Source organism: Chlorocebus sabaeus, chromosome 14 (genome assembly GCF_047675955.1).
Source record: "Chlorocebus sabaeus isolate Y175 chromosome 14, mChlSab1.0.hap1, whole genome shotgun sequence".
Taxonomy (NCBI): domain Eukaryota; kingdom Metazoa; phylum Chordata; class Mammalia; order Primates; family Cercopithecidae; genus Chlorocebus; species Chlorocebus sabaeus.
Window position 1 is genome coordinate 24,317,119 of NC_132917.1, and position 23,292 is coordinate 24,340,410.

Here is a 23,292-nt window from a genome sequence, read left to right on the forward strand (position 1 = left end):
TGTATTTATTTTTCTTTTATTGGTATAGATATATATATTTATACTGTATTCTGAAATGAGTTTCTAAAATAGTTGATCAAAATTCAACAGCTTCTGATCTGGGGCTGAATTCTTTATTTTAGATATTGGAGTAATTTTATGTATAAATGTGGTTATTTGGTTTTGGATAATCATTTGTGGATTATCTGTATCTAATGCAGATCTTCATTCTCTTTTGATTCTGGCTTCTAGCTAGTTTTCTGCCCACTATTATCTGAATCTCTGAAAGAGGTTGGTAAAAAGAGACAGACATTAAAAATTTTTTAAATTTTTAAAATTTATTATTATTATTATTTAAGAGACATAGTCTGTCTGTGTAGCCAAGACCACACTTGAATTCCTGGCTCAAACAATTCTCCCACTTCAGCCTCCTGAGTAGTTGGGATTATAGACACATGTTACTGCACCCAGCAACACGAAATTTTTATCACTCAGTTTTGTCTGTGCAAATGACAAAGCAAAATAATCATCATTTTCTTTTTTAAGGCTGCTTCTGCTAAACTCTTATAAAACTCTTCTGTACACCTGCAAGTAAATATTAAGTACTTATATTCTTGTTTATACCGCTAAAGATAGCTATAGTTAGGAAGACTGATTTTTCCTCAAAAAATACCAACACAAATTAAAGTGGATTTTGGAAGACATGTGCAGTATACTTGCATAACTCTATGCCACTCTAAGATAACTGGACTCATAGTTTCATAAGGAAATGCTGAGTTATTTTGCTAATTTGTTCTAATAAGATAGCTGCCACAAATATGTGTTACAATGCTATTTTTCCTCAGTCATGAGTATACTAGGAATATTTTAATAAGGCAAATGTTTATTCTTCATCTTAAAATTAAATTTTAAATGAAGCCAATATGAGGAAAATACTGGATTTTAAAACGAATTTGGTTTTCCCTTTTTTATGTATTTGTTAATAGAAAACAAAATAAACTTTTTTCAAACTTACTCTTTGTATTTAGAAAAAATTAATGCAAAGAAAAAGGGCATTGTCTCTTTATCTGTGGAATAAGTTTTTAGTGGTAAATACAAACGTATTAAATATATTGTTTCAAACTTTAAAGATACATTTAGAGGTTACATTACCAAATCCTTGATAATGTCTTTATTATTAGCATAATAAATTTAAAAGACTGCACAAGATTCTCTTTTACAAAAGCACTTTAAGAAAAATCTAGTATTTTATAGAATCAATGAAGTAAGATTAAATGGTGTTTTGATTTTTAAGAATTCATTGATTGCTTTGAATCCATTTATTTGATTTTGCTTTTTATTCTTGGCCATAATAGTTAAGGCGTTGGCAGGTGATTTATGGTAGAAATTTAGGGGAGCAGGGTCTCTTCTCTGAGCCAAGGATAATTACCATCTCAATTTGGGCCCCTGGCGTTGTAGATTTTGAGAGAATTTTTGTTTCCAGAGATTTCAGGAAATCACTACCCATTCATTAGCTTCAAAATATCTAGCATTCAACAAAAATTAGGAGGCCTGCGAAGAAACAAAAATGCATGGCCCATATACGGGAAAAATAACAATCAGTAGTATCTGTCCCTAAAGGGACCAGACATTGGACCTATTAAAGAAGAAAAAGTAGGTAAGTTGGACTTCATTAAAACTAAAAACTTTTGTTCATTAAAGAATACTATAAAGAAAATGAAAAGAGAAACCACAGAATTGGAGAAAATAATCTGTAAGTCATGTATCTGATAGGGGTCTAATATCTCGAATGTAAAGCACTCTTATGACTCAATAAAAAGACAAGTTAAACCCAACCCAAAATCCTACAACTCAATAGCAAGAAAACATATAACCCAAATAAAGATCAGGCAAAGGACCCGAAAAGATATTTCTTCAAGGATGACATAAAAATGGCCAACAGGTATATTAAAGGTGCTCAACATCATAAAATGATCAAGGAAAAGCAAGTAAAAGCTGCTGTATCACCTCACATCTATCAGCTATTAGGATAGCTATTACAAGTTGAGTATCCCTTATCAAAAATGTTTGGGGGACCAAGATTGTTTCATATTTTGGATTTGTATGGATTTTAGAATATTTGCATTATACTTACCAGTTGAGCATCCAAAATCTGAAATGCAAAATGCTCCAATGAGCATTTCCATTGAGTGTTATGTTGGCATTCAAAAATTTTTGGATTTTGGAGCATTTTAGGTTTGGGATTTTTAGATTTGGGATGTTCAACCTGTATCAAAAAGACAAAAGATAACAAGTGTTGGCAAAGGTGTTGAGAAAATGTACACTTTCGGTGGGAACTTAGAATGGAGCAGCCATTATGAAAAACAGTATAGATACTCCTAAGGAAATTAACATATGACCCAGCAATACCTTTTCTGGGTATATACCCAAAAGAGATGAAATCAGCTCATAAAGCTGTCTGCACTTCCATGTTCATTGCAGCATTATTCACAAGAGCTGAGACATGGAAACAACTTAGGAATTGGTCACTGGACAAATAGATAAAGAAGTTGTAGCATATATATACAATGAAATATTATTCAGCCATTAAAAAGGAGGATATCCTGCCATTAGCCACAACATAGGTGAGCCTGGAGGACATTTTGCTAAGTGAAATAAGTCAGACACAGAAAGAAGAATATTACGTAATCTCATTTACATGAGGCATCTTTAAAAACAAAGTCAAATATACAGAGATAGAGAATAAAACATTGTCATAGTGGAAAAAAGGGGTAACTATAGGAGATGATGGATATGTTCATTTGATTTGTTTATTTACAATAATAAATATATAGTAACCATTATAATATATAATAACCATTTTACTATGTATCCACATCTCATGACATCATGTTGTATATCTTAAATATACACAGTAAAATTTAGTTTTTAAAAACTAAGCAAAGGAACTGAATAGACACGTCTCCAAATAAGACATACAAATGGCCAAAGAGTGCAAGAAAAGATGCTTCGTGTCATTAGCGATTAGGGAAATAGAAATAAAAACCATAATGAGATACCATTTCACACCCTCTAGGATGGCTGTAATTTTTTTAAAGGCAGGAAATAACTCTATTTGGCGAGGTTGTGGAAGATTGGAATCCTTGTACATTACTGGTGGGAATTTCAAATGGTGTAGTTACTGTGGAAAACTGGTTTTGACAATTCCTCAAAAAGTTAAAGAGTTACTGTATAACCCAACAGTTCCACTCCTAGTTAAACACTCAAGAATTAAAAATATGGCCACATAAAAACTTGTACATAAATGTTCACAGCAACATTATTGATAATATTCAAAAATGAAAACTACCTAAATATCCATCCACTGGTGAATGGATAAACAAAATATGGCATCTCCAAACAATGGAATATTATTCAGTTATTAAAAAGGCAGTGAAAATCCTAAAGTCCCTATCCTTCCTTAACACATGAGAAAGATTTTGGTTGTCATTGAAATGAAAAGCTAAAATGAAAACTTGTTTCAAAGACCCTTATATGTCTTAGGACTCCAGTTTGAGAAACATTTTTTATGGAAATTACCTAGTTTAGATCTTTATTTATCATGTTTTTCCTGTGAGATGCCCTTCATACAACTATTAACTTGGAGATATTTAGCTCTCAGAGTATCCTTCTCACTATATATAAATGCTTCTTTGTGCTAACTGCCTGCTAAACATTTTAAAATATATTATTAGAAACGTTTATTAACTAATTGACAGGGACTTTTTAAAATTATGCAGTTCTCAGCTAAATCCAAGAAATGAATGACAGATTTCTTGTGTAGAAATTTAAATTCAACTGAATTATAAGGCACTGTTCTATTTCTTTAGCCTTCACCTGTTTGGTTTAATCTGGTACGTTTGAACAGAGATAGATGTAGTTTCTAGTTCCTAAAACTACTCTCTAGATTGCATAAGATTGGGTATAATTTAGCAACTCTTTTTAAATCAACAAGGGTACTTTTACTTAGAAACCTTACCTCTTTTTAAACAGCAATATGTAAATTGGTTTCCTGAAACCAGCATTTATTTTCTTAATGATCTTTATTTAAGTACCCTAACTGCCAAATATAAAGCCATTCCACGTAAATACAACATAATAGTTTTTCCTCATCAGAAGTTTTACATTGCCCTGTTTATTGTGTTTTGTAAACAGGAAGCAGTTAATACGAGAATCATACTATCAGCAAATTGTGGGTGACTGTCTCATAGCTCTTCAGCTTTTGGCTCTTATTTCAGTAGGCCAGCCTGTCTGGCTGCTGTTGAGTTGTTTGTTGTTTGTTCTCCCTAGCCCCAGAATCTCAGATATAGCAGTTGTGAATCTCCAGCTAGTAGTCTAAGGGTGTCACCGTATGGGAATCTTGCTTTAGATCCAGATATATTTATTACTCAAAATTATTCAATATGTGAGATTGTATTATTCAGATCATATAACTGCAGCGTGGCTTGGGTCTGTAGTACTGTGAAATATCACAGGTGGTTTTTTTTTTTTTTTTTAAACAAAATAGTAGATCTTTACTTTTTCAAAATTAGAAGAAATATTCCCTAATTTCTAGACCAAGAAGGCAGTTTGCTGTTTTTTTCCCCATTGAAAGTAAGACAATAAGGATTTCAAGAAAGTTCATGTTTTTCAATTATAAGAAATAACTTCAAAGATTTTAAAAAATATTTCAGAAAATATTTAACCATACAAACTTAAATATCTTTGTTTTAGAAATCTTAAATGTTGTATTAGTAAGATAGGTTAATTGTTTTTAATTCATCACCTATTTATTTAGTTTCTCTATCCTTTAGGTATTATGTTAGATATTGGATATATATACAATAAAAAGATGTAGTAACTGGCTTTGAGTTCACAATCCTGAAAGGGAGACAAAAGAATTGTAACTTATAGCGCATTATAATAAAAAACATAGGCCCGGGATTATTTTGAGAACAAGTAGAATTTCAGATGGATAAATTCTTAGATGGACATAACCTAATTTCATTGGAGGCCGAAAAGATGAGCAGCTAAGGAAACAAAAAATGGTACCTGAACATGAAGTAAGCATCAGCTAACTCTTTTCTTTTGAATTGGGCAAATTCTAAAGTCATGTCTTTCAACTTCCTTGTTTAGCATTTTCTTCTTTCTTTTGTTTCTTCTTTTGTAGAAAAGTTTAGAATTGATGCTTCATTATTACAAATTTATTGCATTATTTCATTTTTAGATTACTAAATTTTAAAATGCATTTAATTTATATGAAATTAAATGACTTCTTTACTTCTGTGATCTTTGGTTGATCTTATTTATGCTTCTGTGAATCTCTACAGGGAAACAAGATGTATTTGTTAGTTGCAGTAATACAATGAGCCAGTTATTTTTATTTTGTGTTTGAGTTTTAGAATGGATGGTAGCAAAACCATGTTGGTCTTCTGACTTTGTTTTGTGGTAGTTGTTGCAAGTCTGGTATATTTGCCTTGCATTGGTATTGTTCACCTTAAATTGTAAAATTTGCAAAGGCTAACTAGGCTTCTATATTTTCCTTATTGTGTGTTCCTTCCTCTCCAGTCGCCCCCATAGAAGGTTTGATAAATTGTTTTTTAAGACATTAATCTGTAATGCAGTTCATCTCATTTATCATTAACAGAAATCTGAAATTTAAAAGTATATCATTTTTATACATGTTTAATTTGAGGTGACAATGGGATATCCAAATGAAAACATCCGGTTAACAAGTGGACATTCAGATACCAGATTACTAAGATGAGAAAGATTGTACTTATTCTTCATAGAGGACATCTTAGAATAAAAGTCAAATCCTGTCATCTTTCTGTTGTTAATCCTCCAGTAACTGCCTCAGTCACTGGGACTTAGTCCTTACAATGACTTTTAAGACCTTACATGGTATAGCCTCCCATTATCTCTCTGATCTCATCACTTATTCCCCCATCCCCTGGTTCTAGCCATGCTCACCTCTTTCATGTTTCTCAAAAAGCAGTTATGCTCTTGCTTTAAGGTCCGTCTACCTCCCCTTGCCGGAAGCACCCTTCCTCCATTTATCATTCTCTTGACTCTCTCCCTTACCCCTTTCTTACCTTTGCTCATATCTCTCACTTTTTCAGTGAATCCTTTCCTAATTACCTTACTTGCTTCCCTTCCACTTCCACATACCTAAGCCTCTGTTTTTGCTTTATTTTTCTCCATAGTCTTATCACCTTCTAATATACTGTATAATTTACTTTTTAATTTCATGTGTTGTTGTCTCCCTCACAATAGAATGAAACTCAGTGAGGACAGTTATTTTGTAAATTTTATTCACTGCTGTATCTCTAGTACCTAGAACAGAGGTTGGCATATGGTAAGAGCTCAGTAAATATTTGCGGCTAATTTAAGTTGGTCTGCTCCCACATTGAGATCAATTTAAAGTTTTTTGGCTAATATTTACCTTTTTGTCTAATATTTACCTTTGCTGAGAACATGAGATATTATTACCAAGGATTTTATTTTTGAAGTCTTTTCTTGAGGTTGAAACTAAAGTTAACATATATAATCTATATACTTGTATATACAGATGATATATATAACAATTTATTTATATGTAGATTATATAGTAATATATAATACATAATACACGGCATATATAATCTATGAACACTTGATTGGACCATCATTTAGTAACTCATTCACCAGATCCTATAATAGACTCACACAATAGGTGAGAGCTGATGCAAACTTTGTATATTATGTTTAGGAGGTTGGATGTTGTCCTGTGGGCATTGAGGATTTAGTGAAGGGTTTTAAGTAAGAGATTGACATGATTAGACATACACTTGGTAGACTACTCTGGTGGGTCTGCAGAGGATAAACTTAAGGAGGACAAGACAAGAAACAGGGAGAAGCTATTTGGGAAACTATTTTAGTAGTCCAGCAAAAGAGTTAAATGAGAACCTGAACTGAAATTTTGGTAAAGGAAAATATGAAGAAAGGATAGATTTTGGAAATATTTAAGAAGTAAAGGCCGGGCGCGGTGGCTCACGCCTGTAATCCCAGCACTTTGGGAGGCCAAGGCGGGTGGATCACTAGGTCAGGAAATCGAGACCATCCTGGCTAACGTGATGAAACCCTGTCTCTACTAAAAATTAGCCAGACATGGTGGCGGGCACCTGTAGTCCCAGCTACTTGGCAGGCTGGGGCAGGAGAATGGTGTGAACCTGGGAGGCGGAGCTTGCAGTGAGCTGAGATTGGGCCACTGCACTCCAGCCTGGGCGACAGAGAGAGACTCAGTCTCAAAAAAAAAAAAAAGAAGAAGAAGAAGAAGAAATAAAAACTGGCAAACCTTAGTGTTTGCTTGCATGCAGAATATGAGAGAAAAGGCTAGAATGACTGCAGTGTACCAACTGAGACAAGACATATATGAGAAGGAAATAGGTTTATAGATAGACTTTGCCCAAGGACAGGCAGGTAGTGTTTAATCCAGGACTTAAACAAGGTTTTTCTGGCCCCAAAGCTCATGCTGGTTTTGTTTTGTTTTGTTTTGTTTTTGCTTTTATTATTATTTTTAACTGATGCATAATAATTGAATGTATTTATGGGGTACAGTGTGATACTTCGATACATGTGTACAATGTGTGTGATCAAATCAAAGTAATTAGCATGTTCATCACGTCAATCATTTTTCATTTCTTCGTATTGGGAACATTCAAAATCTACTCATTTTACTATTTGAAAATAAATTGTTGTTAATTATAGTTACCTACAATGCTATGGAACACTAGAACTAAATCCTCATATTTAGCTGTACTTTTGGATCTATTAAACAACCTCTGGCTTTCCTCTCCTCCCCACATCCTTCCCAGCCTCTAGTAACCACTATTCTGCTGTCTACTTCTGTGAGGTTAACTTCTTTAGTTTACTCGTGAGTGAGAATATGCAGTATTTGTCCTGTGGCTGGCTTATTTCACCTAGCATAATGCCCTCCAAGTTTGTCCATGTTGCCGTGAATGAAAAGATTTGATTCTTTTTTGTGGCTGTATGGTATTTCATTGTGTATATATACCACATTTTCTTTATCTGTATATCTGCTGATGGACACTTAGGTTGATTTCATATCTTGGCTTATTGTGAATACTGCCACATAAATATTGGAGTGCACATATCTCTTCAATATACTGATTTCATTTCCTTTGGACATACGCATATTTGTAGGATTGCCGTATCAGATATATAGTAGTTCTATTTTTAGTTTTTTGAAGAACCTCCATGCTCTTTTCCAAATGGCTACACTAATTTGCATTCCCACTAAAAATGTATAAGAGTTTCCTTTTCTCCTCGTTTCTTCCCAGCACAGAAGCCCATCCTTTTAACTACCGTGTTGCAGTAGGCAAATCTAGTTGATTCCTTATCAGGGAAATGAGACCTTGAAAATGATATTTAAGCAGGGATGCTTTTGCTGCTGTTTATAGGGCAGATTAGAAGTGAGAATGACTAGAATTGAGAAGTGAGATTAAAGGATCTTGCATTAATCTACAATTAGGTATTTGGTTCCACATGAGGATTATAACCATATCTGGGAATGGAGAAGGAGGAGACAACCTTGTTAAGGAAAAATTAGCAGGATTTGAATGCCAGTTAGAAATGAGTAAAAGAGAAAGAAGAATAAAAAATTGTAAAATTGTGATCCTAAGAGTTGGAAATTTTAATAAATAGCACTTCTAATATGGAGAAATTGAAAATGTGCCTTTTTGGTTGCATGAAATAATAAGTTCATGATTAAAATTTTAGGGATTATTTGTACACCAAAAAATACGACAGTTACTGGTCTTCAGAAAAGGGCTAGAAGCGGAGTCAGTTTTAAGACTAGAGGAAAGGGTTTACTCAAAAATACCAATTAAAGCCATGTGAGAGACTTTCAACATTCTTTATAATAAAGTTTCTCAGTATGGCTGCTAACATACAGTGCTGTCGTTTAATAATTTAGAATTTAAGGAAAAGCTAAAGGTTCTCCCATTTAATGAGAGTTTTCTTTCCTTTTGTAAGGGTAGATGGAGTAAAAGAGAATGGTGAAGTGTGTTGTTTGGCACTAATAAAATCCAAAAGGTAGTGATTATTTTAAGACCAAGGATAGGACTCTGAGTTTCATTAGGGATTATGTGGAGAATAATGGTTGATGAGGGACAGATCAGCAGGGATCTTTAAGTGCAGTCACTAACTGGTGCAACATGTGAGAGACCTGGCTGGCGTGCTAGGGGGAATGACTTTGTGTTCTCTGGGATCTATACCAAGATCCTAACATAGACTAAACATTTGATCTTTGTTGCCTGACTACATAAACAAAAGGTTAGGAGTATAGAACTCAAAGCGTAAAGTACAATTCAAAATCTAAATCTAGTTTATCGCTTTAACTTAATTATATATATATTATTTATCTTCCTATCAATATAAAATCGCAAACCTTATGAGTGAATGTTATTTTAAATTATGTTGAAAGCAGGTTCTAAATAATAAGTGCACAGAATAATTTATCTGACTCCAGTTTAACATTCGGCTTTTACATTTACACATGAAAATGATTTTTTTCTCTTTGGAAAAAAAAAGTCTCAGTATCTGTTTAATTATTCTAACCACGTTTTCATCCTAATTGGTTGTAACAATTTCACAAAGGATGATTAATTTTATTTTACAGATGTGGAAAAGAAAGCATAGAAACACTGTCTGATGACCTCTGTACTTTTATATAGATCCTGATATTTTTATGATGGCTGTAATTATCTATTCATTGAGATAGCACAGTTTTTAGAAATTTTCTAACAGAGGGGAGCTTCCCTACCTTTATTTGGTTGGAAAGGTCATAAGGGTAGATTTCTTACTGTTGTCCTTCCTGTTTAGGTGTGAAGTTTTTCAACATGAGTGGCCTCGGGGACAGTTCATCCGACCCTGCTAACCCAGACTCACATAAGAGGAAAGGATCGCCATGTGACACACTGGCATCAAGGTAGGAACACTCCTCTTAGTCTATTTTTGGCAGAGCTGCTTTATTACTTTCACTGCCACTTCAGAGCTTTTGTTTAATCTACTCCAAGTTCAGTGACTTTCTTTGAGTCTTTCATACTCACCATGTTGTCTTCCTTCCCCCAGGGTCTTTGCACATGCTTCTCCCTCAATCCAGCTTGCTTCCTCTTGATTTCCTTTAGTTAACACCTACTCATCCTTGAGATGTCAGCTTAGTCATTACATCCTTAAAGAGAGCCTTCTCTTCCTTCCATAACTGTTAGATCAAGTTCCTTCTTTCATGTAACTGTCTCAGATGTTTTTATAGCCATGATCCATAATTGCAGATTTTTACTAGTGTGATTATTTCATGAATTTCTGGCTTCCCTGCTAGACTCTAAGCTGCCACTTGGTAAAGGACCTTGTCTGTTCTTGCTCATCATTGTATCTTTAGTTCCTAACACAGTGTGTGGCTTATATATAGTAAGAACACGGTAAAGATTTGTCAAATGAATAAATCTATTATATACCTTTAATTGCTGTCTCAGAACATTATGGCATTAATGGAACTAAGAAATATCAGACTTTAAAAAAATGATTATTGTATAGTTAAATATTTGGTTATAAGAAATATGACCACCTTAAACAGGCTAAAAGAAACCTAATGCTAAGGAGACCCTCACAAATGCCAGATAGAGAAGAAACCTCAAATGCCAGATAGATTTAAATATGCATAGTTATATTCAGTCCTATTAACTTTTGATTAGTATTGCATTACATGAATATACCACATTTGAAAAAGATGTTTTTATGCAAATACATTCCCTAGCTGCTCATTTAATATTAGATTAAAAGAGCAGCTAACTTCCTACCTGAGAGTAGCTTCCTACATTGAGTGGAAATTTTATTCCACTCATCTTCTAGGATTTAGAGGAAAGTTTTTCAAACTCCACACTATTGACATTTTGCATCAGAAAATTTTTTGTTGTAGGGGAGCTGTCCTGTATTTTGTAGGGTGTTTAGCATTATCCCTGCTTCTACACACCAAATGTCAATAGCATCTTAGTTGTGACAACCAAAAATATCTCCAAACATTGCCAAATGTCCCCTGGGGCCAGGGAAAGCAAAATCACCTCTAGTTGATAATCACTGATCTAGAGAATAAAGCTACAGAAGACTCTTCTGTCCTTGGGTTACATGCTGCTTTCTCATGGGAGGAAAAAAGGGAGGATTTTAACAGGAGAATGCCAGGGCTCCAGGCTTGAGAAAGAAAAGTGACCATTTATCTTACTCAGCTCGGAGAGCTGTCAGAGAGAGACAATAACCTGAGTATTCATAATCACAAGTAAGTGTCCAGATGCTGGGAGGAATGTTGAGATCAAGATACGATCTAGAAGTGTGTTGTCAAAAATTAATGCTCTTGTTTTTATCTGTATATAAAGTCAGTCGTTAAAGAAAAAGTTAAGAATAAGTAACTATCTTTTACATTTAATTTTTTGTTTGGGGAAATTTTTTAAATATGTAAAAGAATATAGACTAAAACTATATCCAACACAATGTAATTGATAATATTCACATTATTATTTTGTTAATATTTTATCATATTTGCATAATCCTCTTTAAAAGTAATACAATATTGATTTGTCTGCAGTATTTTAATCTATTTTTAATAATCATGTATTTTATATATATACTCACACAGGTATCTGAGCAATATAGAACATTAAATTTACATAATTTATATGATACTGTATATATTTTCTTTTTTTTTTTTTTTTTTTTTTTTTGAGATAGCGTCTCGCTCGGTCGCCCAGGCTGGAGTGCAGTGGCGCGATCTCGGCTCACTGCAAGCTCCACCTCCCGGGTTTACGCCATTCTCCTGCCTCAGCCTCCCAAGTAGCAGGGACTACAGGTGCCCGCCACCACGCCCAGCTAGTTTTTTGTATTTTTTTTAGTAGAGACGGGGTTTCACCGTGTTAGCCAGGATGATCTTGATCTCCTGACCTCGTGATCTGCCTGTCTCGGCCTCCCAAAGTGCTGGGATTACAGGCTTGAGCCACCACGCCCGGCCATATATTTTCTATAGTGTACTTTTTCAACATGGATTTTGAGGTTTAAATGTGCATAGATATATTCAGTCCTATTAACTTTTGATTAGTATTGCATTACATGAATATACCACGTTTGAAAAATATTATTTTTCTACAAATGTATTCCCTAGAAATAAACAGCCCTGTTATAAATTTTCAATGTTACAGCCAGCCCTGCAACAAACATCCTCACACGTATCTCCTATTTTATACATAAGAGTTTCTTTGGTCAGGCACAGTGGTTCACTCCTGTAATCTCAGCACTTCGGAAGGCCAAGGAAGGTGGATCACCTGAGGTCAGGAGTTTGAGACCAGCCTGGCCAACATGGTGAAAACCCATCTCTACTAAAAAAAAAAAAAAATTAGCCAAGTATGGTGGCAGGCACCTGTAATCCCAGGTGTAATCCCAGCTATTCAGAAGGCTGAGGCAGGAGAATTGCTTGAACATGGGAGGTGGAGGTTGCAGTAAGCCGATACAGTGCTACTGCACTCTGGCCTGGGCAACGAGCAAAACTCCGGCTCAAAAAAAAGAAGAGTTTCTTTAATATCTGTATAAATTTTTATGTTCACTAGGTAAGTACCACATTGTTTTTCAAATAACAGGCATTGAGAATTCCTTTTTTCCCACATTCTTACTAACACTGTTCTCTTCTCATTTTAGTACTTTGCCAATCTAATGGGTGTGGGGTTATAGTTTTAGGGGCATTTCCATGATAATTAGATAAACTGATCATCTTTTTTTGGTCTTTTACTCATTTATATTTTCCTCCTTTGTGAATTTCTTAGTTGGTTGTATCTTTTGCCCATGTTCCTGCTGGGTTGTTTGTTCTTTTCTTTTTTATTTCTAAGACTTATTTTAAATTTTCTGGTTACTAACCTTTTCTTGCTTATAATTGATGCAAGTATCTTCTCCCAACCTGTTGGTTAACATTATTTATGGTGTCTCTTGACATACAGAGCCATAGGTTTTCATGTGTCGAGCTTTTTAGGGTCTTGTTTAATAATTTTTCTTCTACTCTAAGGTTTTAAATATATTTTTGTAATGTTTTCTTCTAATACACGTTTAAGGTTTTAATTAATCTGAAATTTATTTTTGTGCATGGTGTAATGTAGGGACCTAATTTTATTTATTGTTTTTCCCAGTTATAAGTAATGACACTACCCTTGACTGTTTTTGTTCTGTTATCTTTATTATAAATCAAGTTCCTGTATATATAGGGATCTTGTCTGAGCTTTTTTACAGTTGCCTTGATATGTGATGGAACAAGTTGTTCTTCTTGGTTGTTCTTCAAATCCATCCATTGTGCTGAATCTTCTTACGTGTTCTAATGGTTTATCTGTAGATGCTCTGATGTTTTTGTGTATATAACATCATTACAAATATAAAAATTTCGTATCTTCTCTTCTTTAGATATCTTAAAGATAATTATCTTCACATTTGCTTTAAAAATATTTGAAAGTACCATCTCCTTGAGGTTTGTAACTGAAATATGTGCTTCAGTTTTAACAAAACGATATATTTGATATGGTAAACTAAAAATTTATAATATTGAAACTGAGTTTATGTATGAATACCACCTTGTAATGTTTCTGTCTCCCCAAACAGAAGTGAATTCATTAAACTTAAAGAGCATCTGTTAGACATCAGGGTATTGCCAGCATTGTGGACAGATCCTTGAATAGGAGAGTTTCTCAGCAATTGTCTGGTGGGGTGAGATATCTCGTATCTCCCTCCTGTTACCTCTTCTCCATTCATTCATTCTTCTAGGAGAATGAGGATTAAAACGTTAATCTCAAAATTATAGGTAGCTGTGTTTGTGCTTGTTGAGCATTTCCAATTCAACTCAGGTACACATTAAGTGCCCGCTCTTCAGCCAGCACCGTTTGCATGATATTTTAAGGATACAAGTGAAATGTGAGACGTTTCTGTCTTTAGGGAGCTTACAAATCTGGTCATGGCACTCATTCTGCTTTTTAAATTTCTGGGCTCCCCGTGTCCCTGAAAATAAATAATTATAATCAAAACGATGGTAATAGATAACATTTACTGAGCTAAAAGTATATGCCAGGAACTCTGCCAAGCATTTTACATGTATTCTCTTTTTTGTACAAAACTCTGGGAAGTAATGTCATTATCCTAGTTTTACAGATAAGAAAATCGAAGCTTAGAAAAGTTAACTTTCCACTAAGTGACTTGCTCGGGGTTGGATGGCTAGTAAATGACAGGAAGTTTGGGCCTGTGCATTTTTTTTTTTTTTTTGTTAAGGCACAGGATCTCATTCTATTGCCCAGGCTGGAGTGGAGCAGCACAATCATAGCTCACTGCAGCCTCCAACTCCTGGGCTCAAGCAATCCTCCTGCCTCAGCCTCCCAATTAGCGCATACCAGCATGCCTGGCTAATTTTTATTTATTTATTTTTTTTGAGACAGGGTCTTGTTGTGTTACCCAGGCTGGTCTTGAACTCCTAGCCTCAAGCATTCCTCCTGCCTCTGTCTCCCAAAGTTCTGGGATTACAGGTGTGAGCTGCTGTACCCAGCTGAACCTGTGCTTTTAAGTAGTATACCATGCTTTTTATCATGGCGTGCAAGATCCCTGTGATCTGATCTGTACCACATCTTTTGCCCTTTTGTTTCTTATCTATAGTTTAGCTATACTGAACTACTTATAGATTTTTTAACTTGGTATTTTCACTCTTACTTTATACCTTTGAAAAAGCTGGTTTTTTCTTTCAGGAAGCCAGCCTCTCCCTACACTAAGTTCATGCATCTTGTTCTCTAGGTCTAGGTGTACTTCTGTAGTATTCTAGTCTTGCTGCATAGTATTGTAATGGCCTGTTTTCTTTGTTTTCCAACTAATTGGGAGCTACATCTAATTTATTTTTGGATCCTCCAGACACAGTACATGATTATCTGGCATATAATAAGTATAGGAGTATTTGCTGAGTTAGCTAGTTTGTTGAAGGAAAAACGGTACACACATGAGATACTAACTCAGAATAGCATTAACTAGGAGGTCTGCAATATAAATGGTAATAAAAAGGATTCGTAAAGAGAGAAATATAGTTGACCCAGAGTAATAAAGGAAGACTTCTTTTCCATTAAGGTAGACTTTTTTTTTGCCATCTCCACTTTTGGCTTTGAACATATCTGCTCTCATTTTATCTCCTTGCTTATTGGTTACTTCATTTCATGGTGAGTTTTTGTAGTCTCAATCTCTAGTCATTTTATAGACACCTTGCCAGTTCATTACTTTTAGCTTCTTGCTTTCTCTATCCCCTCTCTGTCTGCATGTCCTGCCTGTTCTATCACTTTTTTCTTTTTCTGTATACTGTCTTCAAGTTCTTTGGTTTTACACAAAACTTACCATCAAAAACATATTTGAGAGCTCCACCAAGAGAGTTCAGTTTAGTCTAAATGTTGAAATTTAGATCCATGGGTTTAAATAGATCATAACTTTAGACTGAGTTTACTAAATATACCTTATATCAATTAGTTTCTCTAAGGTAAAAGTAGATGTCTTCAAACACTGTCAGGTTGCAGAGCTGAGGTTCTCTAAAACCTTGTATGTATCAAAATGTATGTTACTCATTTTATTCATGACTTGGTGTGTAATTTGTCAAAATATCTTGCTCCATTTTCTTGTTATGGGAGTTATAAGATACAATTTTAATAACTACAATTGAGAAAATTCCTCAATAATGAAAGACTTAAAAGATGAAAGACAGAAATGTGATGGTTGCAGTTTTAAAATTTGGTTTTGTTTTGGCATTTGTAATATTTTGTTTTGTGTAGGTAAATACATTTGATTAGTTGATTCTTTTCAACTTACTATATTATTTTGTGCTGTTGTTTTTATAGTCTTTAATATTATTAAGAAAGGTAAATGGGGCTGGGCTTGGTAGCTCACACCTGTAATCCCAACACTTTGGGAGGCTGAGATGGGCGGATCATGAGGTCAAAAGATGGAGACCATCCTGGCCAACATGGTGAAACCCTGGCTCTACTAAAACACAAAAATTAGCTAGGCGTGGTGGCATGTGCCTGTAGTCCCAGCTACACAGGAGGCTAAGGCAGAAGAATTGCTTGAACCCGGGAGGCAGAGGTTGCAGTGAGCCGAGACTGCACTGCAGCCTGGCGACAGAGTGAGATTCCGTCTCAAAAAAAAAAAAAAGTAAAGTAAATGGTATCTTAATTGTTGCCAGTTATGAGCTTTATAGCAACCGATCTTCCCCTCTTCTCTCCTCTTTTTTCTATTACTTTTCTATCTAGCCAAATGATTTTGATTGCTGCTTATAAAACAAAGAGCTACTTGTGACCGGTTCTCCTATTATATTAGTTTGATAATAACAAAATTTCAAAGTCATACTTAACTGTCTTTATATGTGTTACAAAACAAGTTACTTGATGACTTGGCTAAATAAACCAGGGCTAAAGACTGAAAGGCAAAACCGAATCATAGTCATTGAGTACATTTGGTATACTTTTTTAAAAAGGTGCTACCTGTATGCGCTGTTATTCCTTGTTCTCATTATTTTGCTTTAAGATAAATTGTTTGACTTTGTTTATTGCATTTATAGGAACTTAAAAATAGTTTTTTTTCTGTCTTTTTAGGACACAGCTGTATACAGAATACATTGTTCACTGTACCTTCATCTCTATTATTATCCTTCTTATTTTGCTTTTGAATGGATACTTTTTTGATGAGGATCAACTAATGGTTTAATCATAAGAATTAAAAGTTTATCAGAGTTACCGGATTTCTAACTGTAACTTTTGAATTCTAGTATCGTTTTCCCTGCTTAATTTATACCAGTTATTTGAAAATTGAGATTTTTCTATTTTAAGGAGTTATTCATAATATAAAGTAATTCCAAATGCAACTAGTGTATTTATTGTATGTTTGCTTTTAATATCTAGTAATTGTTAGTTATTTGAAAATATTCAAGGTGTATATATGATTGGGGAGATATATCTGTTATAGCAGTCAATTTACTTTATATATTTTAGCCAGAATTGTTTTCTAAACTTTGGTATTTGGTAGTGTCCATTTTTTAGATGTGAATTTATATCACTTTCTAAATCTGGTTTTATATTTTTAACAAAAATAAAGATCTCACTAAATGTGTAAGCATAGATACTTGATCAGAGAAGGAAATATGGTGATACAAATGTACACTAACTGGATTTTCTTTGTGTGACAGCACTGAAAAGAGGCGCAGGGAGCAAGAAAATAAATATTTAGAAGAACTAGCTGAGTTACTGTCTGCCAACATTAGTGACATTGACAGCTTGAGTGTAAAACCAGACAAATGCAAGATTTTGAAGAAAACAGTCGATCAGATACAGCTAATGAAGAGAATGGAACAAGGTAAAAAACAAACAAAAAAAAACCCCCATGGCCGTGTGCTTTGTTATTAAGAAATTTATAATATGTCATTTGACTTTATTATTATTATTATTTTTTTTTTTTTGAGACAGAGTCCCACTCTGTCACCTGGGCTGGAGTGCAGTGGCACGATCTCAGCTCACTGCAAGCTCTGCCTGCCAGGTTCACGCCATTCTCCTACCTAAGCTTCCCAAGTAGCTGGGACTACAGGCGCCTGCCACTACACCTGGCTAATTTTTTTGTATTTTTTTAGTAGAGATGGGGTTTCACTCGTGTTGGCCAGGATGGTCTCGATCTCCTGACCTCGTGATCCACCCGCCTCGGCCTCCCAAAGTGCTGGGATTACAGGCGTGCACCACCGTGCCCGGCCTACTTTTTTATTAAGAAATTACATTGAACATTATATATAAATAAATGTCTTTGTAAAATGCTGTTTATTTTAGAAAGAGAACCTGAGAATCTTCTTGTTATAACAAAGTGTCTTATTAAGTTAACTCAAAAGCTGGTTGCTTTAGATTATGGGACTCAGTATCATAAGAGATTGAGTCAGAAGACACAAGTTGTGGAGTTGGACCTGAGGCCCTGGCATAGAGTTCTTTAGGACAGTAACTCCATGAAGGGAAAAATCTCTCCAGCTTTATGAGGAAGTTTGTCTCTACTTGGGCTCTTCTCTCAAAAAACCCTGATTTTTAAAAATTTTTTATTTTATTTTATTTTATTTTTTTATTTTTTTATTTTTTATTTATTTTGAGATGGAGCCTTACTCTGTCACCCAGGCTGGAGAGCAGTGGTGTGATCTCGGCTCACTGCAACCTCTGCCTCCCGGGTTCAAGCAGTTCTCCTGCCCCAGCCTCCCGAGCAGCTGGGATTACAAGTGCGCGCCCCTATGCCCAGCTAATTTTTGTATTTTTAGTAGAGACGGGGTTTCACCATGTTGGCCCGGCTGGTGTATTTTTAAGGTTCATATTTTTACTACCTGTATTTACTGGGAACCCCATACCATCAAACCTCCTTGGTTGCCTACCAGAAAGAAAGGCAAAGCACTTTGAAGAAACAATCCCACAAGCTGGCCCCATGGGAGTGCCACAGAACAAGTGCTTCTGAGGGTGATTTTACACTGCAAAGTTACTTAACAGATGAGGAAATAATCTAGAGTAACAACACAAATAATAAACAGAAGGACTGACCCCAAAGAACTTCAGATTATTAACATTAAAGTTTTATAATTTTAAGATTTTAGAAACTGGAAAATGGATAGTCTAGTGACAACTGACTTAGCAACGGGAGAAACCATACTGTAAAACTGCAGAGGGGAGCACTGGCAAGAGGCCTGGCTAACACTAACAGCCTGGCTCCTGCTTCCTAAATTGTGGGTGGCAGGATTCCTCTGGGTAAACTGAGCAGTCGGAAGGTGAAGTCATGTGGGGATGATCCTCAAATGAAAAAATTCATTCCTTATCTTGCCCCCACTCCTCACATAACTGCATGTTCTGTTTAATGTGAACAAAAAGCCAGATATTGGAGGAAAGCCTGTAATATAAAAGAGCAAACCAAGCAAATAAACAGAAAAAAGGAAACTCAGATGAAGCAGAAACAATGCAGGGAGCTGAAGAAAACTTAAAAAGATACCAGTCCCTCGGAGACATGAGGGAAGATATTTCATCAAAAAATGAGAATAAGTCCTATAAAATGAAACATTCAAAAGAAGAAATAGCTTTTGGAACTTAAAAACAGGATAGCTGATAAAAATTTTACTTGTTTCCACTCTTTGCCTCCTCACACTCTGTGCCCTGACCAGTTGCAGGCACACCCTGCCCCCGCTATTTACACTTGCTGTTCCCTCTGTCTGGAATGCTCTGTCTCTAGATATCCACATGCTTTATTCACCCTTTTCATGTCTTTGCTCAAATATGTCTTCTGAGTAAAGTTGTTCCTAACTAAACTATTTGAAATATTTTAAAAACCAGAAAACAAAATCTATGCATCTTTTTACACCTGCTTTATTTTCCCCACAGTACATCTGACATATGACATATTTTATGTATTATTTGCCTGCCCCCACTAGAGTTCCATGAGGGCAAGGATTTTTGTTTGTTCACGACTATATCCTCAGTACCTAGAACAGCACTTGGGTACATAGTAGGCTTTCAATGCATGTTTGTTGAATGAATGGATGAAGGGATGAGAATTGAAGAAATCTCTTAAATAATAAGCAATGGAAAATGAGAGAAAAAATAAGAAACTTATAGGATTAGTTCAGGAAGTCTAACATATGATTAATCCCAGAAAAAAAAGAGAATAGAACAAATAGAAGGGAAGAAATGATAAGAGAAATAATGCAAAAATAATGTGAACTAGTGCAAAATAGTGCAAAAATAATCAGATCTAGAAGAATATTAGTTTCCAGATTGAAAGCCCTCATGTAGTGCCCAGCACAGTTGTTGAAAAAGAAAGATAAAGTAACTTATACTAATGCACAATTTAGTAACATTTCAGAACACCAGGGAGAAAAACAAGAGAGAAGAAAAAACAGGTCTCACACATACTAGATTGCTTTCAGAATAGGTTCAGATTTCTAAATAACAACATTGAAAACTAAAATTCTAGACCCAGAATTCTGTGTTCATCCAGTTGAAGTTATGAGTGCCAAATAGACATGTTCAGACTTTCAGAGTCTCAAAGGTATTACCTCCAGTTATACCTGTTTCAGAAATCTCTATCCAATCCAAGACAGTAATGCTAGAAAGAAGAGCATAGGATCTTAACCCAGGGAAACCATGGAATCTTAACACAAAGCAAGGTAAAAGGAGACCCAGGATTACAGTTGCGCAGTAACCTAGAAAATAGCCAGTCCTAGTTGCAGCAGGTGGATAGAGGACTCTAGGGAATATTTCCATAGGAAAAAAGGAACGCATAAGAGTATCTGCTAACTGACTGAATCGAGGTGAATTTTTCAGCTTTGGAGGGAAGTTTAGGGTTGAATTAAACTATACATAACATCTGAAACACTAAATATAAGAAAAGAAGTGTAAATTATAACACACACCTTGGCTCCCTTATAAAGTATGTTTATATGACCATAGTAACATATATATTAAATATTGGTTACTCAAAAAATTGTTAAAACTATACTGAAAGTAAGAGAGGAGGGGTAATTTGTGTAGCAGGTTGGTGTAAATAACTTAAATTCTTTACCTTTCATGATAGCATGTCAATAGATTCTGTCTAACATGGACAAAATCAGGTTGTAGCAAATTAGCATGTTACTAAGAAGTATGAAGCGTATTAGGATATAGGCTAGGCTAGTATAACAACACACCCAAAATACAATGGTTTTAAAAAGATGGTCTAGGAAGGTGTCAGGGATTGACTCCTTCCATCTGTTTTGCTCTGCCATTCCTAGGGTATTGCCATTATCCATGTGGTTAGACATGGCCCCCTTGTCCATGTCCCAGCTAACAAGAAGGAGAAAGAAAAAAACAAGAAGGCATGCTTCTTTTCCATTACAGATAAGACCCAGAAATTGCATGTCACTAATGTTCACGTTCCCTTAGACCAGAAACTAGTCACGTAGCCGTTCCTACCTTAGGTTTTCCCTAAAATGTTAGATGTTTTGAACTTCACACAAAATTATTTAATCTGCTTGAACTTCATAGTTTTATGTTTTTTAGAACTTGTTTACAAACAAAAGCCTTTCTTACCCTCAAGTAATAAAACACATGAAATGATGAAGGAAATGTATCTTAAAATGAGAAACTCCTGCACCATAATAATAAAAAGATAACATAATTTAAAAATAAACAAAGACCCTGAATAGACATTTCTCCAAAGAAAATGTACAAATGGCCAACAAGCACATGAAAAAGATGCCCAATATCATTAGCCATTAGGGAAATGCAAACTAGAGTCACAGTCACATACCATTTCACACTCAGATGGCTGTAATCAAAAAGACAGATAAGGCTGGGTGCTGTGGCTCACGCCTGTAATCCCGGCACTTTGGGAGGCCAAGGTGAGAAGATCGCTTGAGCCCAGGAGTTTGAGACCAGTCTGGGCAACATAGCGAGACCCTGTCTCTACAAAAAAATAAAAAATTACCCAGGCACTGTGGTGCATCCCTGTAGTCCCAACTATTTGGGAGGCCGAGGTGGGAGGATTGCTTGAGCCCAGGAGTTTGAGGTTGCAGTGAGCTATGATTGTGCCCCTGCACTCCATCCTGGGCAACAGAGTGAGGAGTGTCTTAGGAAAAAACCAAAAAATGGTAGTAACAAGTGTCGGTGAGAAATTGAAAGCCTCACATACTTCTAATGAGAATGGAAAATGATAGAGCCACATTGGAAAACAGTCCAACAGTTTCTCAACTGGAGGAGAGTTTAGGGTTGAACATAGAGTTAGCTATCATATGACCCAATAATTCCACTTCTAGGTGTATTCCCAAGAGAAATGAACACATGTCCATACAAAAATTTGTACATGAATGTTCACAACAACATTATCACAAATTGCTAAAAAGTAGAAACTACCCATATGTCCTATAAAAGGACATATACCCCTATGAAGGACTATCATTAGGCAATAAAAAGGAATAAAGTACTGATAAATAATTCAACATGGTTGAACTCTGAAAACATGCTAAGTGAAAGAAGCAGCCCAGTCACATATGACCACATATTGTATGATTCCATTTATAGGAAATATCCAAAGAAGGCAAATTCATTGAGACAAAAAATAAATTGGTAGATATCTCAGGCTTAGGGGTATTGGAAAAATGGGGAGTGACTGGTAATGGGAATGGAGTTTTTTGGGAGGTGATGAGAATATTCTAAAATTGTGATGGTAGTTGCACAACGCTGTGAATATACTAAAAATCATTGAATTGTGTGCCTTAAATGAGTTAATTGTATGTTGTGTAAATTATAGCTCAAGAAAGCCATTATTATAAGTATGATGTGAGATAACATACCATAGGTTTGCAAAAATTAAAAACTATAATATTGTTTTCAGTGAGGATGCAGAAGAGCCAAACCAATGTTACAACCTCTTTGGAGAGCAGTTTGTCAATACCTAGTAATATAAGTTATACAGACCTTATGATCCTGCAATTTCACTTCTAGTATTTATCCTGAAAAAACTGACACATGTACAAAAGAGGAAATATCAAAAATAGTTTATTATAGGACTGTAGTTATCAAAAGACCTACCAGTAGGGGAATAGAAATCCACTATGGATTATTTATATAATGTAATACTCTTAACAGCAGTTAAAATGAATGAATCAGACCTACATGTATCAATGTGGTTAAATCTCAAACATAATATTGAGTGGAAAAAGTAAGTTGAAAAAGTTTGTACAGTTGTCCCTTGGTATGTGTGGGGGGTTGCTTTCATGACTTCCCACTGATACTAAAATCTGAGTATGCTCAAGTCCCTGATATAAAATGGTGTACTAGCCAGGGGCAGTGGGGCATGTCTGTAATCCCAGCTACCTGGAAGTCTGAGGCTAGAGGATTGCTTGAGTTTAGGAGTTTAGGGCTAGCCTGGGGAACATAGCAAAATCCCTGTCTCTTAAAATAAAACAAACAAAATTTAAAAATAAGATAAAATGTAATAATTTTTTAATATAATTGATCCTCCCATGTACTTTTTTTTTTTTTTTTTTGAGATAAGCTTTCACTTTGTCGCCCAGGCTGGAGTGCAGTTGCGGGATCTCGGCTCACTGCAACCTCTGCCTCCTAGGTCCAAGCAATTATTATACCTCAGCCTCCTGAGTAGCTGAGATTACAGACATGTGCCACCACACCCAGCTAATTTTTATATTTTTGTTAGAGGGAG

General features: G+C 35.2%; 1 protein-coding gene across 9 annotated transcripts in view; it reads left to right on the forward strand.

The window, feature by feature from the left end:
• NCOA1 (nuclear receptor coactivator 1) overlaps nucleotides 1-23,292 on the forward strand; it is a 276,492-nt gene that overhangs the window by 150,322 nt on the left and 102,878 nt on the right. For all 9 annotated transcript variants that reach the window (XM_073022823.1, XM_073022819.1, XM_073022822.1 and 6 more), the window contains 2 exons: nucleotides 9,883-9,988; nucleotides 17,276-17,442. In XM_073022823.1, the coding sequence (XP_072878924.1) occupies nucleotides 9,900-9,988; nucleotides 17,276-17,442 (256 nt within the window). In that variant the 5' untranslated portion in view covers nucleotides 9,883-9,899. The remainder of the gene's footprint in view (nucleotides 1-9,882; nucleotides 9,989-17,275; nucleotides 17,443-23,292) is intronic.